Source organism: Miniopterus natalensis, chromosome 2, assembly GCF_054644295.1.
Source record: "Miniopterus natalensis isolate mMinNat1 chromosome 2, mMinNat1.hap1, whole genome shotgun sequence".
Taxonomy (NCBI): domain Eukaryota; kingdom Metazoa; phylum Chordata; class Mammalia; order Chiroptera; family Miniopteridae; genus Miniopterus; species Miniopterus natalensis.
Genome location: NC_142082.1, coordinates 184,280,591 through 184,299,026, shown reverse-complemented (window position 1 = coordinate 184,299,026; position 18,436 = coordinate 184,280,591). Strand labels below are relative to the sequence as shown.

The window sequence follows — 18,436 nt, the reverse complement described above, 5'->3', positions numbered from 1 at the left end:
TGGGTTCAGAGATATTCGGACAGGTGGAAACCGGAGCTGGCCGGGGTTGGCGGGGGTGGCGGTTAGCTGGGGGGCCCGCGGGGCACCCTGTCCGCCTCTTCTTTGAGTTTGTGCCTGCAGAACAGGCTGTAGAGGACACGTAGGGTGCTCTTGCTGTCCTTGTTCACGATGTCTGCGGCCAGAGGAGAGCGGGGAGCCTGTCAGGCCCGGGGATGGGGTGACCAACCACCCCAGTGTGCCTGGGACTCGGGGCTCCGGTGCTGACTCCCAAAAGCCCCGGCAAACCAGGCAGCTGGTCCTGCTCGGCCTGAGTCCCAGGGCCCATCACGTGGCCCTGCTCCCCTCGTCCCTCCCAGTCCTCCCCAGCACCCCTCTTGCCATGCAGAAACCCCTTAAGATCTCACCTCTCTGGATAGCCCAGCCCAGGGGCCCAGACCCCCATCTCCTCTCCCTGGGATCCCTCCACCATGGGGTGGGTGGGAGCCACAATGTCCCCCATAGCAAGCCTCTGTAAACGCTCCTTATGCACTCAGGCCAGCAAGAGGAGCCCCTCACGCACCCCACTCTGTGCACCCGCCCGAGGCTGGCTGCCCAAGGAACGGCCCCCGCCCACGCGGACCCCATGCTCACCTTCGGGGCTGACGGGGTAGCTGAGCAGGCCTCCGTCCTTCAGCAGCTCCAGGGCCAGGGTGACGTTGTGTAGCTGCAATGACAAGCCCCCACCAGATGTTGGCAAAGTGAGGTAGCCCCAATCCAGGCCCCCAGCAGCAGGCCCACCCTCACCCATGACGGCCACACGCATCAAGGAGGCCACCTCTAATGGGAATGCAGTCTGGGGATCAGGGAAGGCTTTCTGGTGGAGGCAACGCAGGGAGGTAAGTCCACCGGGGGAGGGGACTTAGCCAGGGGTAGGAGCATGGGTCCATCCCGGCCTCTTCTGAGACAGCCCTCACCCTGTGGGTGACATCCCCCCAGAGCCAGCTGCGTCTCACAGGCAAAGCACAGATGAGGAAACCGAGGCTCCTAGTGGCCAAGGGGCTTTATCTGAACTCACGTGACAGAAAGTGCTAGAACAAGGTCTGCCTCTTCCCAATGCCTGTGCAAAGCAGGCTGGAGGCTGGAAGAGCCAACCTTGCCCTGGCCCACCGGGACCCTAATTCTGGCTTGGTCACCGGGTGACCTCGAGCACGTCGCTTGGCCCCCGGGCCTCCCCTTGCTCACCTGAAGAATGGGGTCACCACCCTTGCCCCCACATCTTGATACGGGATGCTGGGCAGGAAGCCCCGTCAGCCCTGGACTCAGAGCAGACCCTGGGTTGGGGGGTCACCTCCCTTTCCACATCTAGTCTCTCCCTTGGGCCTCAGAGATAGCCGCACAGAGCCCACCCTTCTGTGCACAGGAGCCTGGGCAGCAGACAGAGGGGTGTGGGGTGAAGGGGGATAGCAAGGCCTAAAGTTGGCTGAACCTCTGACTCTCTGTGACCTCCAGCAGGTCCTTCCATGGTCTCAGCCACCCGAGGGTCCACTGTGGGGCTAGACACCCCAGACTGGTGGCCAGCCACATGCTAGGCAGTTCCTATGGTAACCCAGCCAGGAGGCCCAGTCGGGCAGAGTCTAGCCCTTCCCGGGCTGCCTCTGGTCACCTGGTGGGTCTGGGCAGGACGAGTCCTGGGATCTGGGATGGATGTCTGTGCATCACCCCCACCAGGTCGAAAGTCACAGGTCAGACGAGTCCCACATCCCGGCCGGGCCTCAGTTCCCTCCTCTGAACCGTGGAAAAGCCCATCTTCCCACCGCCGCTCCAAGGCTGCCGTGAGGGTCCGAGGTGATGAGAGACAGGGTCCGAAGGCACAGCTTGGGGTCTGAAGGTGGCATGATGGAGGCCCAGGGGGCCTGGCCTCATCGAGGCTGCCCTGCTGCTTCCCCACGTCTGGCCTACTGGCCCTACAGGGGCTGGGAGGTGGCGTGTGGGAGGGCTCGGGCCCCTGAGAAAGAGCTCCCCTGGGGGCGGTAAGGGGGTGGGTCACAGTCCTGGCAGAGTTGGAGGAGGATCTTCCACCCGCCCCCAAGGACTGCTGTCCTCCCGGGCAGCTGGCTCGCTAGGGGCTGCAAGGGGCCATGGCGGCCCCTCCTTGGGACCTGGAGGGCAGGGTGAGCAGGTCCTTCCCCACTGGGGACTGTCGATGTTGGAGCACTGGATGGACAGAGCGGCTGAGCTGGGGTAGGTCAGATGCAAGAGAGAATGGGAGTGGCAGGGTCACCGGCCAGCAGGGCTGTCCTCTCTACAGTCAGTCAAGAAGAAACAAAAGCTGTCACAGGGTCCACACCTCTGGGGAAGGAGGGGCCTCTCAGAGGGAGCAGATCAGAGCTCCACAGTCCTGTAACTGTGTCCCCGCGTCTTCTCCCTGGGCTGGAGAATCTGGGCAATGAGGGCTGCCGTATTGCTGTTGTCCATGTCTCACAATCGCCGTTCACGAGTGCACGGGACGTCACCGTGGGAGAGAGGCGGAGCCCCGCGGCCCTGCCTCTGATGGCGTGATCCAGGGTAGAGATGGAAGAGGGTCTGTGACCAACACAGACATGTTTGGAGACACGTTGGCTAAACAGAGCAATAGGGAAATCCTTTGCTGCAGGACTTCTCAGAGCCTTGAATACGTACATTATGGTGTATCGTGAACCTTCGAGACTACGCATGTTTCCCCAAGTTATTTGACCACAGGGTCCATTTGTCACAGAGCATCTCCTGAGACCAGTGTTTCAGAAACATTTGGTTCATTCACTCATTTCTAAAATATTGATGGAGCATTTAGCACACACCGGCTGTGAAAGGGGCAAAGCACGCTCCCCTGTCCCGCAGAGCCTGTGCTTGGAGAGGGGCTGCTGTCGACACTATAGAAGGGGCCCCCGCGCTGTCTGTCGCGCTCCTCGGCAGTGCTCAGTCGGGCGGCTCCAGGATGTCCGGCCGCGCTCTGCCCAACGCATCACTTTTCTCCCGCGCCCGGGTTGAGATGATGGAGGTGAAAACGCTGAGTTCCGCAGAGCTAAGGGGCGGTCAGGACCCGGGAGGGTGCCCTCTGATCCTCTGGGGAGAAATCACTGACTGTGGGGGGAAGCGGACTGGCCCCTGTCTCCAGGGTTTTGATTTCTGCAGGACAGATAACGTCTCTCTCCCACCATCCTCAACGTCTCACCGAACGCCGCTGACAAGGCAGGTCTGGTGGTGCAAACCCAGTGCGAGAGGCCACCGTGCCAGGACGGCAGTTCCTCTGTGCCACCTCCGGAAGGGGCTGTGGCTCCCGCCCTCGCTGACTAATGGCCTCCGCAGCGTTTTACCGGACGTTCCTGCAGCTGAAGCTGCCAATGCGCCGTAACATTCGCTCCTGGGCAGAGCTGAGAGGCTGCCTCCTCCCCCCACCCCCCCGTTTACTGTGGCTCATGTTTCGAAGTTGGTTCTAAACTTGGTGAAACAGCGGATACTGCCCCAAAATACTTGTGCTTTTGTGCACAGCGGGGCCCTGGTTGACGCTGTTCCCTCCCCTGGGGCTGCCTCCCTAGTTAACTCTGCAGAGCAAACCCTAGTCAGCCTCACAGGTCACCTCGTGTGCAATGTCTCTCCTGGCTTCTTCAGATTTTACTACCCCTCTGTCCTCCAGGTCGCGCACTGGCCCACAGTGAGCCAACACATGCCATCGTGGCCCTGAGAGCACGCCGGGCATCGGCTGGGAGGTCCAGAAGCAGGAGCTGTGTTGGGTTGTCTCTCTGGTCCACACAGCACAGGGCCTGACACCGAGCAGGGCCTCGGGAATGAGGGGTCAGGGGCATGGAGGGTGGGTGGGTGGGCAGGTGGATGGATGGATGGATGGATGGATGGATGGATGGATGGATGGATGGACAGGCAGAGAACTGGATAGATGGATACAAGAATGGGTGGCAGGTGAAGGGCGAGTGAAATTGGTTGGATGGGTAAATGGGCAAGTCAAAGGATCGGTGTGCGGGTGGGTGGGTGGATGGGTGGGTAGATGGGCAGACATAGGAGCAGACAAACCTCCTCTCCACCCTTCACTCCACCTGGAGGTGAATGAGAGGAGGCTGGCCCTGCCCATTCCACAGACCTGTCCCCTGAGAGGCAGACCGTGGGGAGTAGCTTAGGAAGCTTACCATTTCCGCAGGGGAGCTGGGAGTGAGGTAGAATTCCTTCAGGTGCAGGAAGAAGCCTTCCAGTTGTCCAATCAGCAGGAGTAAGGTGACCCCGTCTGCAAACTACGAGGGCGATCCCTGGAGGCACGCGGCCTGGGGGCCCACGCCGCCTTTCCCAGGCCACGCAGCCTCTCTGAGCCTGGGGTCCTGCTCCCCTTGCCCAGGCAGTGCGGCCCTCACAGGTCACACAGCCCCTCTGGGCCTCAGCCTCCCTTTTGAGGAACTGGGAGGCACCCCTGCCCCTGGAGCACTGCCGCCAACACTGGCGCCGCGGGGGTAAAGCGGCTCCTGGCCGCCTGGCACCCAGTACGTGCTCAATAAAGGAGCTGTTTTACATCGCCAGTGAAACAGCCTCACATCGTTTTTAAACCACGCGCAGGCCCACGAGCTACAGAGATGCAGGAGGAAACGGGAGCAGTGTGAACTGACTCCACGGGGAAGAGCCAGGCCCAGCGCACGGCCCGCTCGGCCGGCGCCCGCGAATTTTCCTGCCTGTTCGGCTCGTGGGGGCCGCCTGGCACCGGTAGATCATGTGCCAACACGTCCAGCTCGGCCTCCTCAACGATACAGCACGGGGCTGGGCACTGGGCACCACCGCTCACAGGCCTTAGTGGAAATTCCTCACGTGAGGTCCCCCCTGATGCTGTTGGCTCAGCCTCAACTCGTTTCTGTTGACACGTCCTGGTGACACCACCAGATTCCGGGGACTTCAGACTCCCCTTTATCCAGCCGTCTTTAAACACCATCCCTGTCCGTGCCTTTGCTCTCTGACACCGATATTTTACCGAGGGACACAGAGGTGAAACAGGGAGAGTGCAGACCCACGGAGTCACCCTGTTTATACTCATATAAAGTACAATTGAACATGCCCTGGCCGGTGTGGCTCAGCTGGGTGAGCATCGACCTGTGCGCTGGAAGGTTGCGGGTTTGATCCCCGGTCAGCGCGCATACCCTGGTTGTGGGTTCGATCCCCAATCGGGGTGCATATGGGAGGCACTGATCAATGTTTCTCTCTCACATCGATGTTTCTCTCTCTCTCTCTCTAATATATATAATTAAACAATAATATATTATTTAGTGTGCCAGGTAATATATTAAATATTGAATAGTCACAATCTCATTTATTACTTGCAATTGTATGAGGTTGGTATTGTTGTATACATTTTAAAAGACAAGGAGCCTGAGGTTCAGAGAAGTCCAGGCCCAGCGCCATACAGCCACTGTGGAGATGTCCACCTAGCTTCAAAGTCTGGTGTCTGCACCCTGCCATGTCACCACACCATGCCACACACAGACGTCTCCTGTGGCCACCATGTGAGGTGGTGAGGAGCACAAACTCTGGCCTCAGCAGGCTAGGTTAAGATCCCAGGTTCATAAATCGCTGTGTGACCCTGGATGAGTGAATTAACCTCTCTGTGCCTTAATTTATAACGCGGGGCACATAGCCCAGACCTACAAAACACTGTGGGTGGGCGTATACAGTGTTACGGGGGAACACTTGTGGGCTTTGAGTCTGGTAGCTGGTAGTCTAAGATTAATTTTGAAAAAAGAGCTGAAAATTGTTATTTTCAATGAAGAGTAATAATAGCATAGATGAGCCCCTTTGTAAAGCTCCCACGGCCCCACTTCACAGGATCCCCACGGTGTCCTGGTTGGTGATGTTGCCTGCCAGCAACACTCCCCAGCTAGAGAGGACCTCAAGGCTCTGAGAGGTGACAGAGGGCGGGCCTGGCTCCCAGTGGCCCGTGAGCCCTCCTCTCTGACGGCTGTCCCCTGCCTGGGACCCCACAGCTGAGTCCCTACCTGGGTTTCCAGATCCTGCACGGACAGGCCCAGGCGTTCTACCTTCTGGTTGACAAAGGTCATGATGGCCTATCCAAGAAAGGACAAAGTCCCCAGGCCCCAGCTCAGGGTTGTGGCCTTCCCGCTTAGGGGGACAGAACCCCCCAACACACCCAGCACCTAGCACACAGCAGGTGTGGACCAGGCCCTGTTCCCCCCCCCCCTTTGTCCCCTGAGGCACGACCCAGGTTGGCGGCGGGCGGGTGGCCAGAGAGCTGCTCAGAGCTTTGATCTCTTACCTCCTTCACGGCGTTCACTTTCTCGGGAGCCAGCATAAATAACTCATCAAAGACGTCCTCTGCAGACAGACCCAATAAACACCTCGTTACAACATTATTATCGCTGAGTCAAACAGGGACTTTCTTCCACAGAAATTTCTCAGGGAAACCAGTCCAGAGGGAGCTTTCATTTTATCTCAAGGTTCTTGAATTTAAAAACAGGCCTGGATCTAAGTCACCGCTTCCCGGGCTGTGTGGCTCAGCGGGAATCACCTCCCCTCTCTGTGCCTTGGTTTCCTCACCTGTAAAGTATGCCTGGTGATACCTACCAGGTAGGGTCATTGCAAAGATCAAATTTGGCATGGTGGCTGGGCTGCAGCAGGGCTTCAATAAACGGCCATCTATTCTGCAGGGGACACCTGGTACTGTGTCTGCTCAGCCACCATCCCTCCCTCTGAAACTTGCCCTGTCTCCTCCCAGTTCCCTGCTCCACCCACAGGTCCACAGAAGCTGCCCTAGGTGGCTGAGCAGGGGCCAGCCCTGGATGGACCCTGGCCCACGGGTCCCTTTGTGGGGTTTGTGGACTGGAAGAATGAGGCATCGAGCTGGCCCAGAGTGCCTGAGCCTGCAGTGTGCACACAGCCAGTGCCCTCAGCAGCTGAGTCATGCCCATAGGGGCTGGAACAGAAGGAGCCTCTTGGCAGCTCAGGCTCCCAGTCCGGCCTCAGGCACCCCGGGTCCTCAGACTAACCCCCTTTGCCCACAGCATGCGTTTTTACTGTCTGCAGCTAACACACCTCCCCCAGGGGGACTGGCCCTCGGGCACTGAATATACAGACTGGCTAGAAGAGCTGACCTTTGGATTCTGCCACTCAGCAGCTGTGTGACCCTGAGCAAGTCACTTCACCTCTCTGGGCCTGTTTATGCCTTTATTAGTGAGGTGGAAGAGCGGCAACAGATAGCATCGTGCATGTCAAAAAGCCCCGCAAGCCAGTAATCACAGTGCAAACACCACTGTCCCTACCAGACCTTCTGGTCTGTGGTCAGGGAAACTGTCACCGAAGGAGCCAGGAATAGAGGCAAATATGCTGAGACGACCCAGCCAGGACAGGATGCATGTGCTGGAGAAGGTGTTAAGGAGGCCTTGTCCTGGGCCCCTGCCCCTTACCGTGTGACCCATCTTCATGCGCCCTCCTAACAAACCCTGCTCCTTGGGCAACCCCAGTAACCACCCCCCGACACCCCCCCCGGCCTTGCACCTCCCCTCTCCTTCCTTTCCCCAGGCAGCCTCCCTCTGCCCCTTGCAGGTGATTATTTCCATGTCTGCAGATGAGGTGCCCCGTGTAGAGCCTCCTGCCCATAGAGCTCTGTGTCCTAAGTGGGGAGGATTTGGGAAGGAAAAGTAATGTTAGGATGGATGGATGGATGGTGGGTGGATGGATGGATGGATGGATAGATAGGTAGATGAACGGACAGACAGATGGGTGGATGGATGGTGAGTGGATGGATAGATAGGTAGATGAACGGACAGACAGATGGGTGGATGGATGGTGGGTGGGTGGATGGATGGATGGATGGATAATGGATGGATGAGTGGATGGATGGTGGGTGGGTGGATTGGTAGATGGATGGATGGATGAGTGGATGGATGGATGGTGGATGGATGGATAGATAGATTGGTAGATGAATGGACAGATGGGTGGATGGATGGTGGGTGGGTGGATGGATTGGTAGATGGATGGATGGATGGATGAGTGGATGGATGGATGGATGGATGGTGGATGGATGGATGGATGGATGGATGGTGGGTGGATGGATGGATGGATGGATGGAGGGTGGATGGATGGATGGATGGATGGATGGATGGATGGATGGATGGATGGATGGATTGGTGGAGAGGTGGGTGAGTAGGTAGATGGGTGAATAGATGAAGAGCTAGCCAGCCCGGCTGATGAAGGAAGGGAGGAAGGAAGGGAGGGAGGGAGGGAGGGAGGGAGGGAGGGAGGGAGGGAGGAAGGAAGGAAGGAAGGAAGGAAGGAAGGAAGGAAGGAAGGAAGGAAGGAAGGAAGGAAGGAAGGGTCAGCCAGCCAGCTGAAGAGCTCTCTCACAAAGCAGCAGCCACATTACTGAACCAGCCCCATTAAGCACTCACTCTGTGCTAAGCACATTTACAAATTCCCTTTCAACCCTCATCACCAACCTAAGAGGCGGGTGCCATTATTAATCCCATTTTACAGATGAGGAAACCGAGGCACAGTGGATTAAGGGGCTTTTCCAAGCTCACGTGGCTAATAAATGGGAGAATTCGTGTTTGAACCCAGGCCATCTGCCCCAGAGCCCACACACTTAGCGACGCCGTCACCACCGCCAACGGGAATTCCAGACCTTGCCACCCATCTGAGCGGTGGCATGAGGAGCAGCCAGCCAAATCCACGCAGGGACAGACAGAAAGAGCAACAGATGGGCCAGAAGAAAGCTCGAGATGCAAGTGCAGACGGCAAAGGGGAGAGGACACCGGCAATCAGCCCCGCGCCTGCGTGGCTGTCACCACGTGCCCGAGACACGGGTGCCTCACGTGGCAGCGATACTCACTGGGACCTTGGCCTTTGTCCGTGCTGAGGGGGAATCGTGGGGGAGAAAAGCACAAACAAATGGTTAAAAAACCCCGAGACCCATAGTTTTTTAATATGATGAGACTTGGCCGTGGCAAGGCTGACAAAGACACGGGCGTGCTCCACCCCTGCAGCTTTGCAAGGGGCAGGCCCGGGGCAAGCAAACAGCAGAGGCCCCTACGCGTCCCCCGAGCTTCTTGCCTGCAAACGCCCGGGTTTTGTTGTTTGGGGGGCTGCTGCTCTGGTTTAAGGGGACAGAGGTGTATTGAACACACAGTAACGTGCGCGCGGCCTCGCCGAGAGCCCGCGCGTGCCCAGCGAGGGGGGCGCCTCCGCAGCACCGCAGTGCGCCTCGCACCCCCAGCCGCCCGCGAGCCTCGCCCCGCTTTGGTTCCTCTCGCCCGCCCGCGAGTGCTGCTGTTCGAGAAGTTCATGCCGTGAAATCACACAGCTTGTGCTCTTGTGTGTCCGGCTTCTTTCACTCTGTTTTTATTGTTTTGAATGGGATTTTCTTTCACTTTCTTGTTAAATTTTCCACCCCACCCCGCCTCCTATAAGCAAGGTCTGGGCCCAAAGCGGGCCAAGCTGTCCTGGGAGCCAGGCGGCCCCTCTGAGGGGAGCTGACCACGGGGAGTGGGCGGGGAGTGGCCTGGGACAGAGACCCAGGGCTCAGCATAAAGGCAGAGAGCCGAGGGGCAGGCGCCCGGTGGGGTCCAGGATTCAGCCCACAGCCTAGAGATGGGGGGGCCCTCACCCCAGCTTCTGAACTCACAGGGGCAGAGGAGGGCGATTTTAGGGTCACAGGGGTGAAGGAACGTGGCACCGTGGGCTCCAACCGCGCCTTCCACTCAAGCCCCTGGTGGCTGTGGTGTGACCTCATGACCGAGGGCCAGGGCCCCTCTGATCCCAACTCTGCCTGTTTTGCGGGTAGATCTGCCCCTGGCCGGGCCCGCCACCGACTTTCACGAAACCCGGCCCAGCCCCACCACGGCCCCGCTCCTTCCCTGACCTGCTTTCAGTGAGTTGCTCCACCGACTTCTCCGACTTCAGGCCGCTCTTGGTGCTCTAAGGATGGAAAGGGAAGGGACAGTGATCCCAGGGCACTCGGCCCACGCCTGCTGCGCAGTCTGGAGAGCCAAGGCAGCCCTGCGGAGCCCCGGTTCCTCTGCCCCCCGTCCCCCTCGGCGTGGCCTCCCGGGCAGTCCCCACTGTGGCTGGCCAACCCTCCTGCCCACGAGCCCTGAGCCCCACGAGGCCTTGCAGCATCCCCCGACCCCGGGGATGCGATGTGGACCCTAAGCCATGCACCCCATGCTTACCTCCATGGTGATCACCTCCACTTGGACGTTGGCTGGGAGGGGCAGGTTGGGCTGGAAGCGCTTGGCCAGAGCCAGGAGGAGATGCAGGGTGGCCAGCAGGTCCTTGTTGAAGATGGCTGGCAGGGGAGAGGGGCATGAGGTCAGAGCTGAGGGGCCACCCCTACCTGGACCACATGGAGCTCTCCTTATGGTCACAGCAACCCTCTGTAGACCACAGAGACCCATGTCCCGCCTTCTGGAAGGCAGAGGCCTGGAGATCGACATTCCGACCCCAAAATGGTCACACACGGCCTCAGTCATCCTCCCTCTGAGTACAGCCCGGAGCACACAGCCTGCTGGGTGGCCGGGGAGGAGACAGGGAGATAGATGTTCCCTGAAACGCTGTTTACACCTGAAAACAGCCACGTCCTGTCCTACAGTAGGACACCGGGTGGACAAATGGTTAGATCTAAGCCAAATGTGACTTAATTCAGGGTCAACATTATAAACACCAGTTACTAAACCTGAGGCTGGAAAGTGGAGATGGCAGTGGCCTGCGGCCCCACAAGAGGGTTTGAAACAGTTGCTTCATTGCCACCTCAGAGAAACTACTTACCTCCTTTCAGCCTCAGTTTTCTCATCTGGGGAATGGGAAGAGTGGAGAGGTTGGAATGGCAGGAAATTCAAAGCAAACTCCTAACGAGGCGGGAAACCCCGGTGCTTTGCACACCCTCACTCCCTATGAACACGCTCTGCAGATATGACTGAAATAAACTCCTGAGACAGGCCTGCGGGGGCCCCTCTGCCAAGGAAGATGGGCCGTCGCGGTGCTTGGACCTCAGTAAATAGCGGCTGTGTTAGGACAAGACTGTTTATGGTCCCCGTGCTGGGTTTCGCTGAAGTGACACCCTCGGGGACAGGAGTGCGTAGGGCTGTTTGCTCCTCGGTCAGGACCGTGACCCTGTGCCGACTTTGCACCTGCCTGAGGCCTCTGCCTCCTTCCAAGCCATCGGATGGTGCCCACACGTGAGGCGGCTGAGCCGTGCCTGGCGGGTAGAGAGAGGCCTCCCCAAGCCAAGGACTCAGGCTCCCCAGTTCCCCCCGACACGCACCGTCCACGCTCCACTTGACCGCCTGCTCCTCCGCCTGCAGGCTGCCGTTGGTGGCCTCCAGGACAGCCTGGAGCTTGCGCCTCTGGCTCACAGCGGTCAGGGCGATCTCCTCCACTTCCAGCTTGGTCCCCGCCAGCTTCTCTGAGTGCGGGAGAGAGCGGGGAGGGGAGCGGGGGACAAGGTTTGGAATCCTGCAGGGCGCCCGCAGGCGGGGCGCTTCCTCTAGGGGGCTGAGCCTGGCCAGCGTTCAGGTAAGAGCCCCGACCCCTCCTAACCCTAACCCTGACCCCGACCCTAACCCTATCCTAACCTTAGCCCTAGCCCTAGCCCTAGCCCTAACCCTAACCCTAACCCTAACCCTACCCTAGCCCTAGCCCTAACCCTAACCCTAACCCTATCCCTATCCTAACCCTAGCCCTACCCTAACCCTAGCCCTAGCCCTACCCCTGACCCTGACCCTGACCCTAACCCTAACCCTAACCCTAGCCCTAACCCTAGCCCTAGCCCTAACCCTACCTTAAACCTAACCCTAACCCTAGCCCTAACCCTACCCCTGACCCTGACCCTGACCCTAACCCTAACCCTAACCCTAGCCCTAACCCTAGCCCTAGCCCTAGCCCTAGCCCTAACCCTACCTTAACCCTAACCCTAACCCTAGCCCTAACCCTATCCTAACCCTAGCCCTAGCCCTAACCTTAACCCTAACCCTAGCCCAACCCTAACCCTGACCCTGACCCTAACCCTAACCCTAACCCTACCCTAACCCTAACCCTAACCCTAACCCTACCCTAACCCTAACCCTGACCCTGACCCTGACCCTAACCCTAACCCTACCCTAACCTAACCCTAACCCTGACCCTAACCCCTCCGCACACAGGGCCTGCAGGCTGTGGGGCCTGAGCAAACCCCACCCCCTCACCTTGCCCCCCGCTGTGCCCCCCCAGCCCTGTACACTTCCTTTTTGCAGGGCAGTGTGGCCAGCAGTTAAAGCCTGACTCCCGGCTTTCTTCACTGTGAGACCTTGGACAAGTTTCAAGGCCTCCCGGAGTCTCAGTGCGCTCAGCTGTGCAGTGGGGATAGTAACAGCTCGGAGCTGCGCCGGGGATTAACCACACCTGCTCCGTGCTCAGGACGCCTTAGGCAGGCCGGGGATTGTTCTGGAGGCCTTTGCAAAGGCCCTGAGCAGCCCCCAGGCTGATGGAGGACTGAATCAGACCCGCCGCCCCCCACCCCACAGACAGACCCTAGACCAGCAGGGCCTCATACCAGCGAAGGGAGAGGGTGGGTGGGGAAGGCCTGCAGGGCAGGAGGCACCCTGAGGGGGCTCCCCAGACTGAGAAAGGAGCAAAGGAGCACCCAGCTAGGAGCAGCCACCTCTAGCTGCTGGGTCATCTCACTGCTGGGTCATCTCACTGCTGGGTCACCTCAAAGGCCTCTTTCCCTCCAGCAGCCAGGACAGCCCGGGCCTGGACATGGGTTGGCTCGTTGTCCCCAGCAGCCCACAATCAGCAAGTGCTCCATAAATGCTCGCGAGGCAGTGCGGGGGTGGGCGAGCCCACGGTTTAGCAGAGGGAAGCAAGGACTGTGGCCCCAGAGCTCAGCCAGGGTGGGATGAGGCTGGGTAAGGAGCCCACCTGCGGGGGGCAGCCGGGGGGGCAGCCACTTACGGAAAAGGTGGTGCAGGATGAGCCCATCGAACATGTCTTCCTCCAGGCTTCGGACCACAATGTGCTCGGCGAGGAGCTCAGTGTTGATCCACTCCATCAGCACCTGCAGGTCCCAGACGACCGCTGACCTGGGCCACTTCTCACCTGGCCCCTCGCCTGGCTCAGCACTACCCTCGCCCTGGAAAGCCCTCCTCCCACCCGCCAGCTCCTACCCATCCTTCAAGGCCAGGTCAAACATCACCTCCTCTAGGAAGCCCTCCCTGATCTCTCAGACCGTTAGGGGCCTGCTCTAGGCTCCCGAACACACTCTGCTTTTCACCACAGACCTGGGCACTGGGAGACCGGTTTGTCCCGTGTAAGGGGTTAGTAGTACAGGGGCTGCTCTGTCCCATCCCAGGCCCTAAACCTTACCATGTGCTGCGCACCAGCTGCTCCCCTCTGCAGCTCGGCCCAAGGGCTGCCCCTGAGGCCACCCAACCCTGCCTGTGCTCCAGGGGCCAGAAGCAGCAGAAAATTACTGCTTCTGCCCCAAGCTAACCAGAACTCGGTCTGTAAACACCAGGCTCCTCCACCCCTGGCAGGAACTCTCCAAGGGGCTGTCCCCACTGGTCCCCACAGCCGCCCAGCAGACCTGAGCTCTCGCAGCCTTCATTCGCTCCATCGCTCACCCTGGGGGGCTCCTTTTCCCCCCTTCTTACTTCCCCACCTCCCTGACTATCTCCCATGATTGTCACCTCCCAGCTCAACTGCATGCACCCACATCCTGATCTCAGGATCAGTTTTTGGAGGAACACACGCTAAGGTGACATGCCAGCACCCAGGTTTTCCAGAAGGGGCCACACTGTGTCTGCTCTGTGTCCCAGTGCCCGGCAGTGGGAAAGGTGGGTGGAGGGAGTAAGAGAAAGGGAGGGAGGAAGGAAGGGGTGGGAAATGGGCCACAAATCCTCTGGGGGTGGGAGATGGTGCAGGTCAGGAAGCCTCCCTGGAGGAGGCAATAGAAAGGCCACGTGGGGAGTAGAGAAGTAGGACGGAGGAAGATGGAGGTCCTTAGCCTGTGCCCAGCTGGTCCTGTAGCCAAGGACAGAACTGTGAACTGAGAGACACACCCGTTCCCACCACATCACCAGCTGTCCATGGCCCTGGGCGCCCAGCAACTGAAGGAGCATAGGCTTCGGGGCTGACGGCCTGGGTCAAACCCCAGCTCTGTGCTAGCCAGCCCCGGGCCCCCCACAGGTCAGGTCACCTCTCTGAGCATTGTTGTCCCCTCCTTGGGATGTAGGTGACAACAGGTCCCTCTCAACCCCGTGAGGCCTGCTTGGGATCGTATATAAAGGTATAAAGTCAGTGCTCAGTAAACGCTCCTTCCACAAGTGTCTCGGGGGCCTGCGGGGTCACCACCTGCTCGCCCGAGGTCAGGGAGACGAAAGCTGCCTCCAGAGAAACCAGGGCCGGAGAGGCCGCCTCACCTTTTGCAGTTCTTCAAATTTGGGGTCCTTCCGGGAAGTGGGGGGCAGGAATCTCTTCTTTTCTCCTGGAAGCAGAGGTGAGCATGACAGAGGCCTGGGGACCGTGCGGGGCCCTGGCAGCTCTCCCCCCGCAGGCCACTCGTAGAGCTGTCGCCTTGACCACAGGGGGAATTAGGTCCTGCCGCTTTACACACGCAACACACACACACACAGGAACACACGTGGACTCACACACAGCCCTTCCCAGACGCACAGGCAGGCATAAACACATCAGCACACACTTGCACACATATGCACACATACACACAGACACCCCCCCATAGAGACTCACACGCTCAGATACACACTTGCACACACATACACAGACACGTACCCGTTTTCTCTCTCTCTCCCCCCTCCCTCCCTACCTCCCACTCTCTCTAAAAAGTCAATGGGAAAAACATCATCAGGTGAAGATTAACAGCAACAAAATCATTTCACACGTTCTCCCTGTGGCCGTATTTCCGTGCTGCGGGTGCGTGAGCTCCAATGAGTCCCCAGCGCCCTGCCCGGGGACTGCGGGGTTGCCTCCGGGCAGCTGAGCACCGCCATCCCCTCCATCTCCGCGGGGACAGGCTTGGGGCAGTGGCCACACCGCCCGCGCTGGGCAGGCAGAGACGCGCTGAGGGGACCCCGCTCGCTGAAGGGCTCCTGTCCTGACGCCCAGGTTTTAAAGAGCCCGGCACAGCGGGAAGGGAGCCGCTCATCAGACCCCGCCCGCCAGCCATCGGATCTGCGGGGGTGCGCCTGGACCCCGGAGCCGCCGCCTCGGGCTGGCTCCCAGCTTAACCACGGGGTTACCGTCGCTCTGGGATGCGGGGACTCTGTGCCTCAGTTTCCCCATGTGTACAAAGGAGCCATGAACGAGATGCTGCACACAGGAAGTGCGTAGCACAGCCCAGCACGTAGTAGGCACGCGTGGCGATCCCCACCCAACATCGCCATTACCCCCGCGATGTGCGGCTGTGAGGGGCCCGGGGCAGCTGCGGGAGGGTCCAGGAGCGGGGAGGGGGCGTCGGCAGGGGCCGAGCGGGACCGGGGCTCAGCTGACAGCTCGGAAGGACCCCACGTTCCTGGGGCCCGTTTGGTGCTGGCGATGCAGGCCCCCCCGCCCGCCCGGCCCCCCAGCCCCGAGGCCGCGCACCTTGTGGGAGCTCCTCCTCTGCCGGCTTGGGGATCTGCAGCAGGTTGTAGAGGGACTCTGTGTCCATTCTCCCCGCCGGCCCTGGGGACGCAGGGGATGCAGGGCGTCACGGTCCGCGCGGCCTCTGCTCGCTCCGTGTCACTTCTCTCAGGCCAGGAGGCACGGGGACAGGGCGGGGGCTGGCTCTGGGTGGACGAGCCACTGCACTGGCCGGACAAGGGGTCGGGGTCCCTGAGGAGGCGCGCAGCCAACGCTCCCCGGACTCCAGGGCGAGGAGGGCGCGTGGCCGAGGGCACCAACGGAGCTCAGCCTCGGCAGGCAAAGGGGGGTCCTCAGCCGGGCGCAGAGTGGCCAGCCCGCCGTGTTCCTGCAGCACAGGAGGTCCCCACACATCCCCCCACCCCCCACTTACTCCAGGACAGGAAGTCCCCCACACATGCCCCCAACCCCGCTGCACCCCACAGTCAGGACAAAACTGGGACAGCCTCTCCTCCCCTGAGCTCAAGGGGACACCTGGGGGCCTGTGGGGGCCTGTGGGGGCTGGTCGGGGTGAGCACACGGATGGATATTATCTCCAGAGCCTGAGCTTCTGCAGTGGAGGGGAGACACCCGCTTGTCCCCCTGGGCCCCTGAGCCTGGTCAGCTGGGCCCAGAGCAGCACCCCCAGCCTCTGAGTGAGTGACCGAAGCTGGTGTGCTATTGTCACCAGGACTGGTCCCACTTCGTGCAGGCTTGGTTCTCAGGGGTGGCCCGGCCCTGCCTGGTCCCCAGTCCTGAACAGGGCTCTCTGCAGTGGGGCTCCTTCTCAGGGGGGGTTGGGGTCTCACACTCCTCCAGCATGGAAAGGGCCGGCACCCACAGTGTGCATGGCCTCATCGTGGGGGGACCCAGCACGTCCCCAGCCTGGGGTGGGTGCATTCAGACCAGAGGGCTTCCTTCCTGTTCTCCTGGCCGACTTCCTCTCCTGCTCGACTGGCAGCCACACTCCCTCCGTCTTTCTGCAGCCCCTGGCCCTCCTCTGAGTTGCCAACTGGACAGACATTTGGGCCCGGGAGTCAGGCAGGGCAAACAAGCTGGTGGTGGCCCCGCAGGGCCCAGAGCTGTGCTGAGACGGAGGCCTTCATGGGGCTGGGGCCACCCTGTCACACTAGCAGCCAGTCTGGGGACCCTGGGAGACCATCCTGCCCTGATGTAGGGAGCAGGGAGAACACAGCCCCTAGGCCAGGCCTGTCCCCTGAGTCCCAAGCCTCCTCTTGGACACCAGGATTTGGCTCAAGGCCTGTGTCCAGAGAAGAGGAAAGAGCCGGCCTGGGTATCAGGAAGCTTAGGTTTCAGGCCAGCTCTTCCTCACTCGTGCTGTGTGACCTCAGGCAAACACCCTGCCCTCTCTGGTTCTGACACTTCTTCACAAGGAAGGGCCTGACTGCCTGCTGGCCAGAGGCAGCTGAGTGGCAGAGCCCAGAGCTGCCTCAAGCCATCAGCAGCCCGGGCAGTTCCTTCTCGGCCACAGGCCTGTTTCTCCCTCTGGAGTCTGGGGGTAGCTTTTCTGCGTTGGATGAGGCTCAGGGGAGTGGGAACCTGCTGGGGGGCCGCCTCTCCGCATGGGGAGGGGGCAGGGGCGCAGGGGCCGCTCGGCCTGGCTCCCCCCACTAAGACCGTGCTCTCTGGGCTCAGTTTTCACTGCGCCTCGGAGCCGTCCCCGTGTGAGCTCGGGCCCCCAAGACTCTCGGACAGACAGGCAGCCCCGGCGGCCAAGGCCTCCCTCAGGCTGAGGTGCCAGGAGGACTCACCTGGCTGCTCCTCCACGCAAGGAAGTGAAGGTCACGGAGCTTAAATGGTGGCCCCGGGTTGCAAACAGAAGCGGGTTCCGGGTTCCCTAGGTCGGCAGGGGGCTGCAGGGCCCCAGGAGGCGGAGGCCAGCTGCTCACTTCCTCCGGGCTGGGCCGCGGCTGCTGCAGGGCCCGCCGGGCTGGGCTGCAGGCTGCTTCCTCCCGCCGGGCGGCAGGCCTGGCGCTTCGAAGGAGATGCCACCACGGGCCCACCGGAAAGCTCTGCCTGCGGCCCGCAACCCAGCCACGCCTCCTGGCCCCCGACACCTTGCAGGCAACTCGAATTTAGTATTTCTACTTCCTCTCCTCTCCCCTCCCCACTGCACAAACCAAGCCAGTTCCTCCCCAGATTTCTCGCTTCCCAGTGGCAGAGCCAGCCACCCAACCACTGAGGCCACAGGGGGAAGTCAGCTTCCCCCGAGGCCCCCACGTCCCCACCAGCCAGTCCCCCCTTCCTCCCACCTGGATCACACAGAAGCCTCTCCCCTGAGAAGACCGAGGACACTGGGGACACACGGGAAAGCAGTAGCGGGGCTCTGTAGCCCAGGAAGGACGCTGGGAAATGCTGCCGTTGAAATGGGCTCCTCGATTTCAGTGGAATTGAGGTCATTGCAAAATAGCAGAGGCCACGGGGCAGCCCTCACGCCTCTGCAGCAAGGTGGGTACACAGGTCAGTGTTTGCTGCGTAACAAACCATCTCAAAACACAGCTTAAAACAGCCACCGTTTTACTCAGTGCGTGAGCCTGTGAGTCGGCTGGGAGCCCTGGGACGGCGGGGTCACCTCTGCTGGGCTCCTCTGCGGCCAGTGGGTAAGGCTGGCGGCCAGAACGGCCTCACCTAGTGCGTCTGGCTGTGGCCGTGTGGCCTCCGTCTTCCTGCGGACTGACTCAGGCCGGTTCCACAGCAAGCCCAGCACCGGAAGGGAGGGTAAGCCTCAGTGCTGTGTCACAGCATGGGACCCACAGAAAACAAGAGGACGTGTGTGCCCCTGGAGAAAGCTGCCGTGGCCTGA

At 60.5% G+C, this 18,436-nt stretch overlaps 1 protein-coding gene across 1 annotated transcript; it reads right to left on the bottom strand.

Moving 5' to 3' along the window:
* Window positions 1–62: 62 nt before the first annotated feature.
* On the bottom strand, window positions 63–17,493 carry PARVG (parvin gamma). The gene is made up of 13 exons (XM_087814021.1): window positions 17,385–17,493; window positions 15,595–15,675; window positions 14,412–14,476; window positions 12,946–13,048; window positions 11,279–11,419; window positions 10,188–10,303; window positions 9,878–9,933; window positions 8,849–8,871; window positions 6,278–6,336; window positions 6,000–6,068; window positions 4,158–4,259; window positions 631–703; window positions 63–172 (listed from the first exon to the last, which is right to left on the bottom strand). Exons 2-13 carry the CDS (start codon window positions 15,659–15,661, stop codon window positions 63–65), a joined length of 984 nt encoding a protein of 327 aa, XP_087670147.1. The 5' UTR covers window positions 15,662–15,675; window positions 17,385–17,493.
* Between the last annotated feature and the right edge of the window lie 943 nt (window positions 17,494–18,436).

Excerpts from the sequence above, each read along its gene's own strand:
- PARVG (XM_087814021.1), bottom strand. The coding sequence starts at position 15,661 with ATGGACACAGAGTCCCTCTACAACCTGCTGCAGATCCCCAAGCCGGCA. Across the intron at positions 14,477-15,594 it reads AGAGGAGGAGCTCCCACAAG|GAGAAAAGAAGAGATTCCTG; the intron begins GTGCGCGGCCTC and ends CTCTGCTTCCAG. Across the intron at positions 10,304-11,278 it reads GGTCAAGTGGAGCGTGGACG|CCATCTTCAACAAGGACCTG; the intron begins GTGCGTGTCGGG and ends CTCCCCTGCCAG.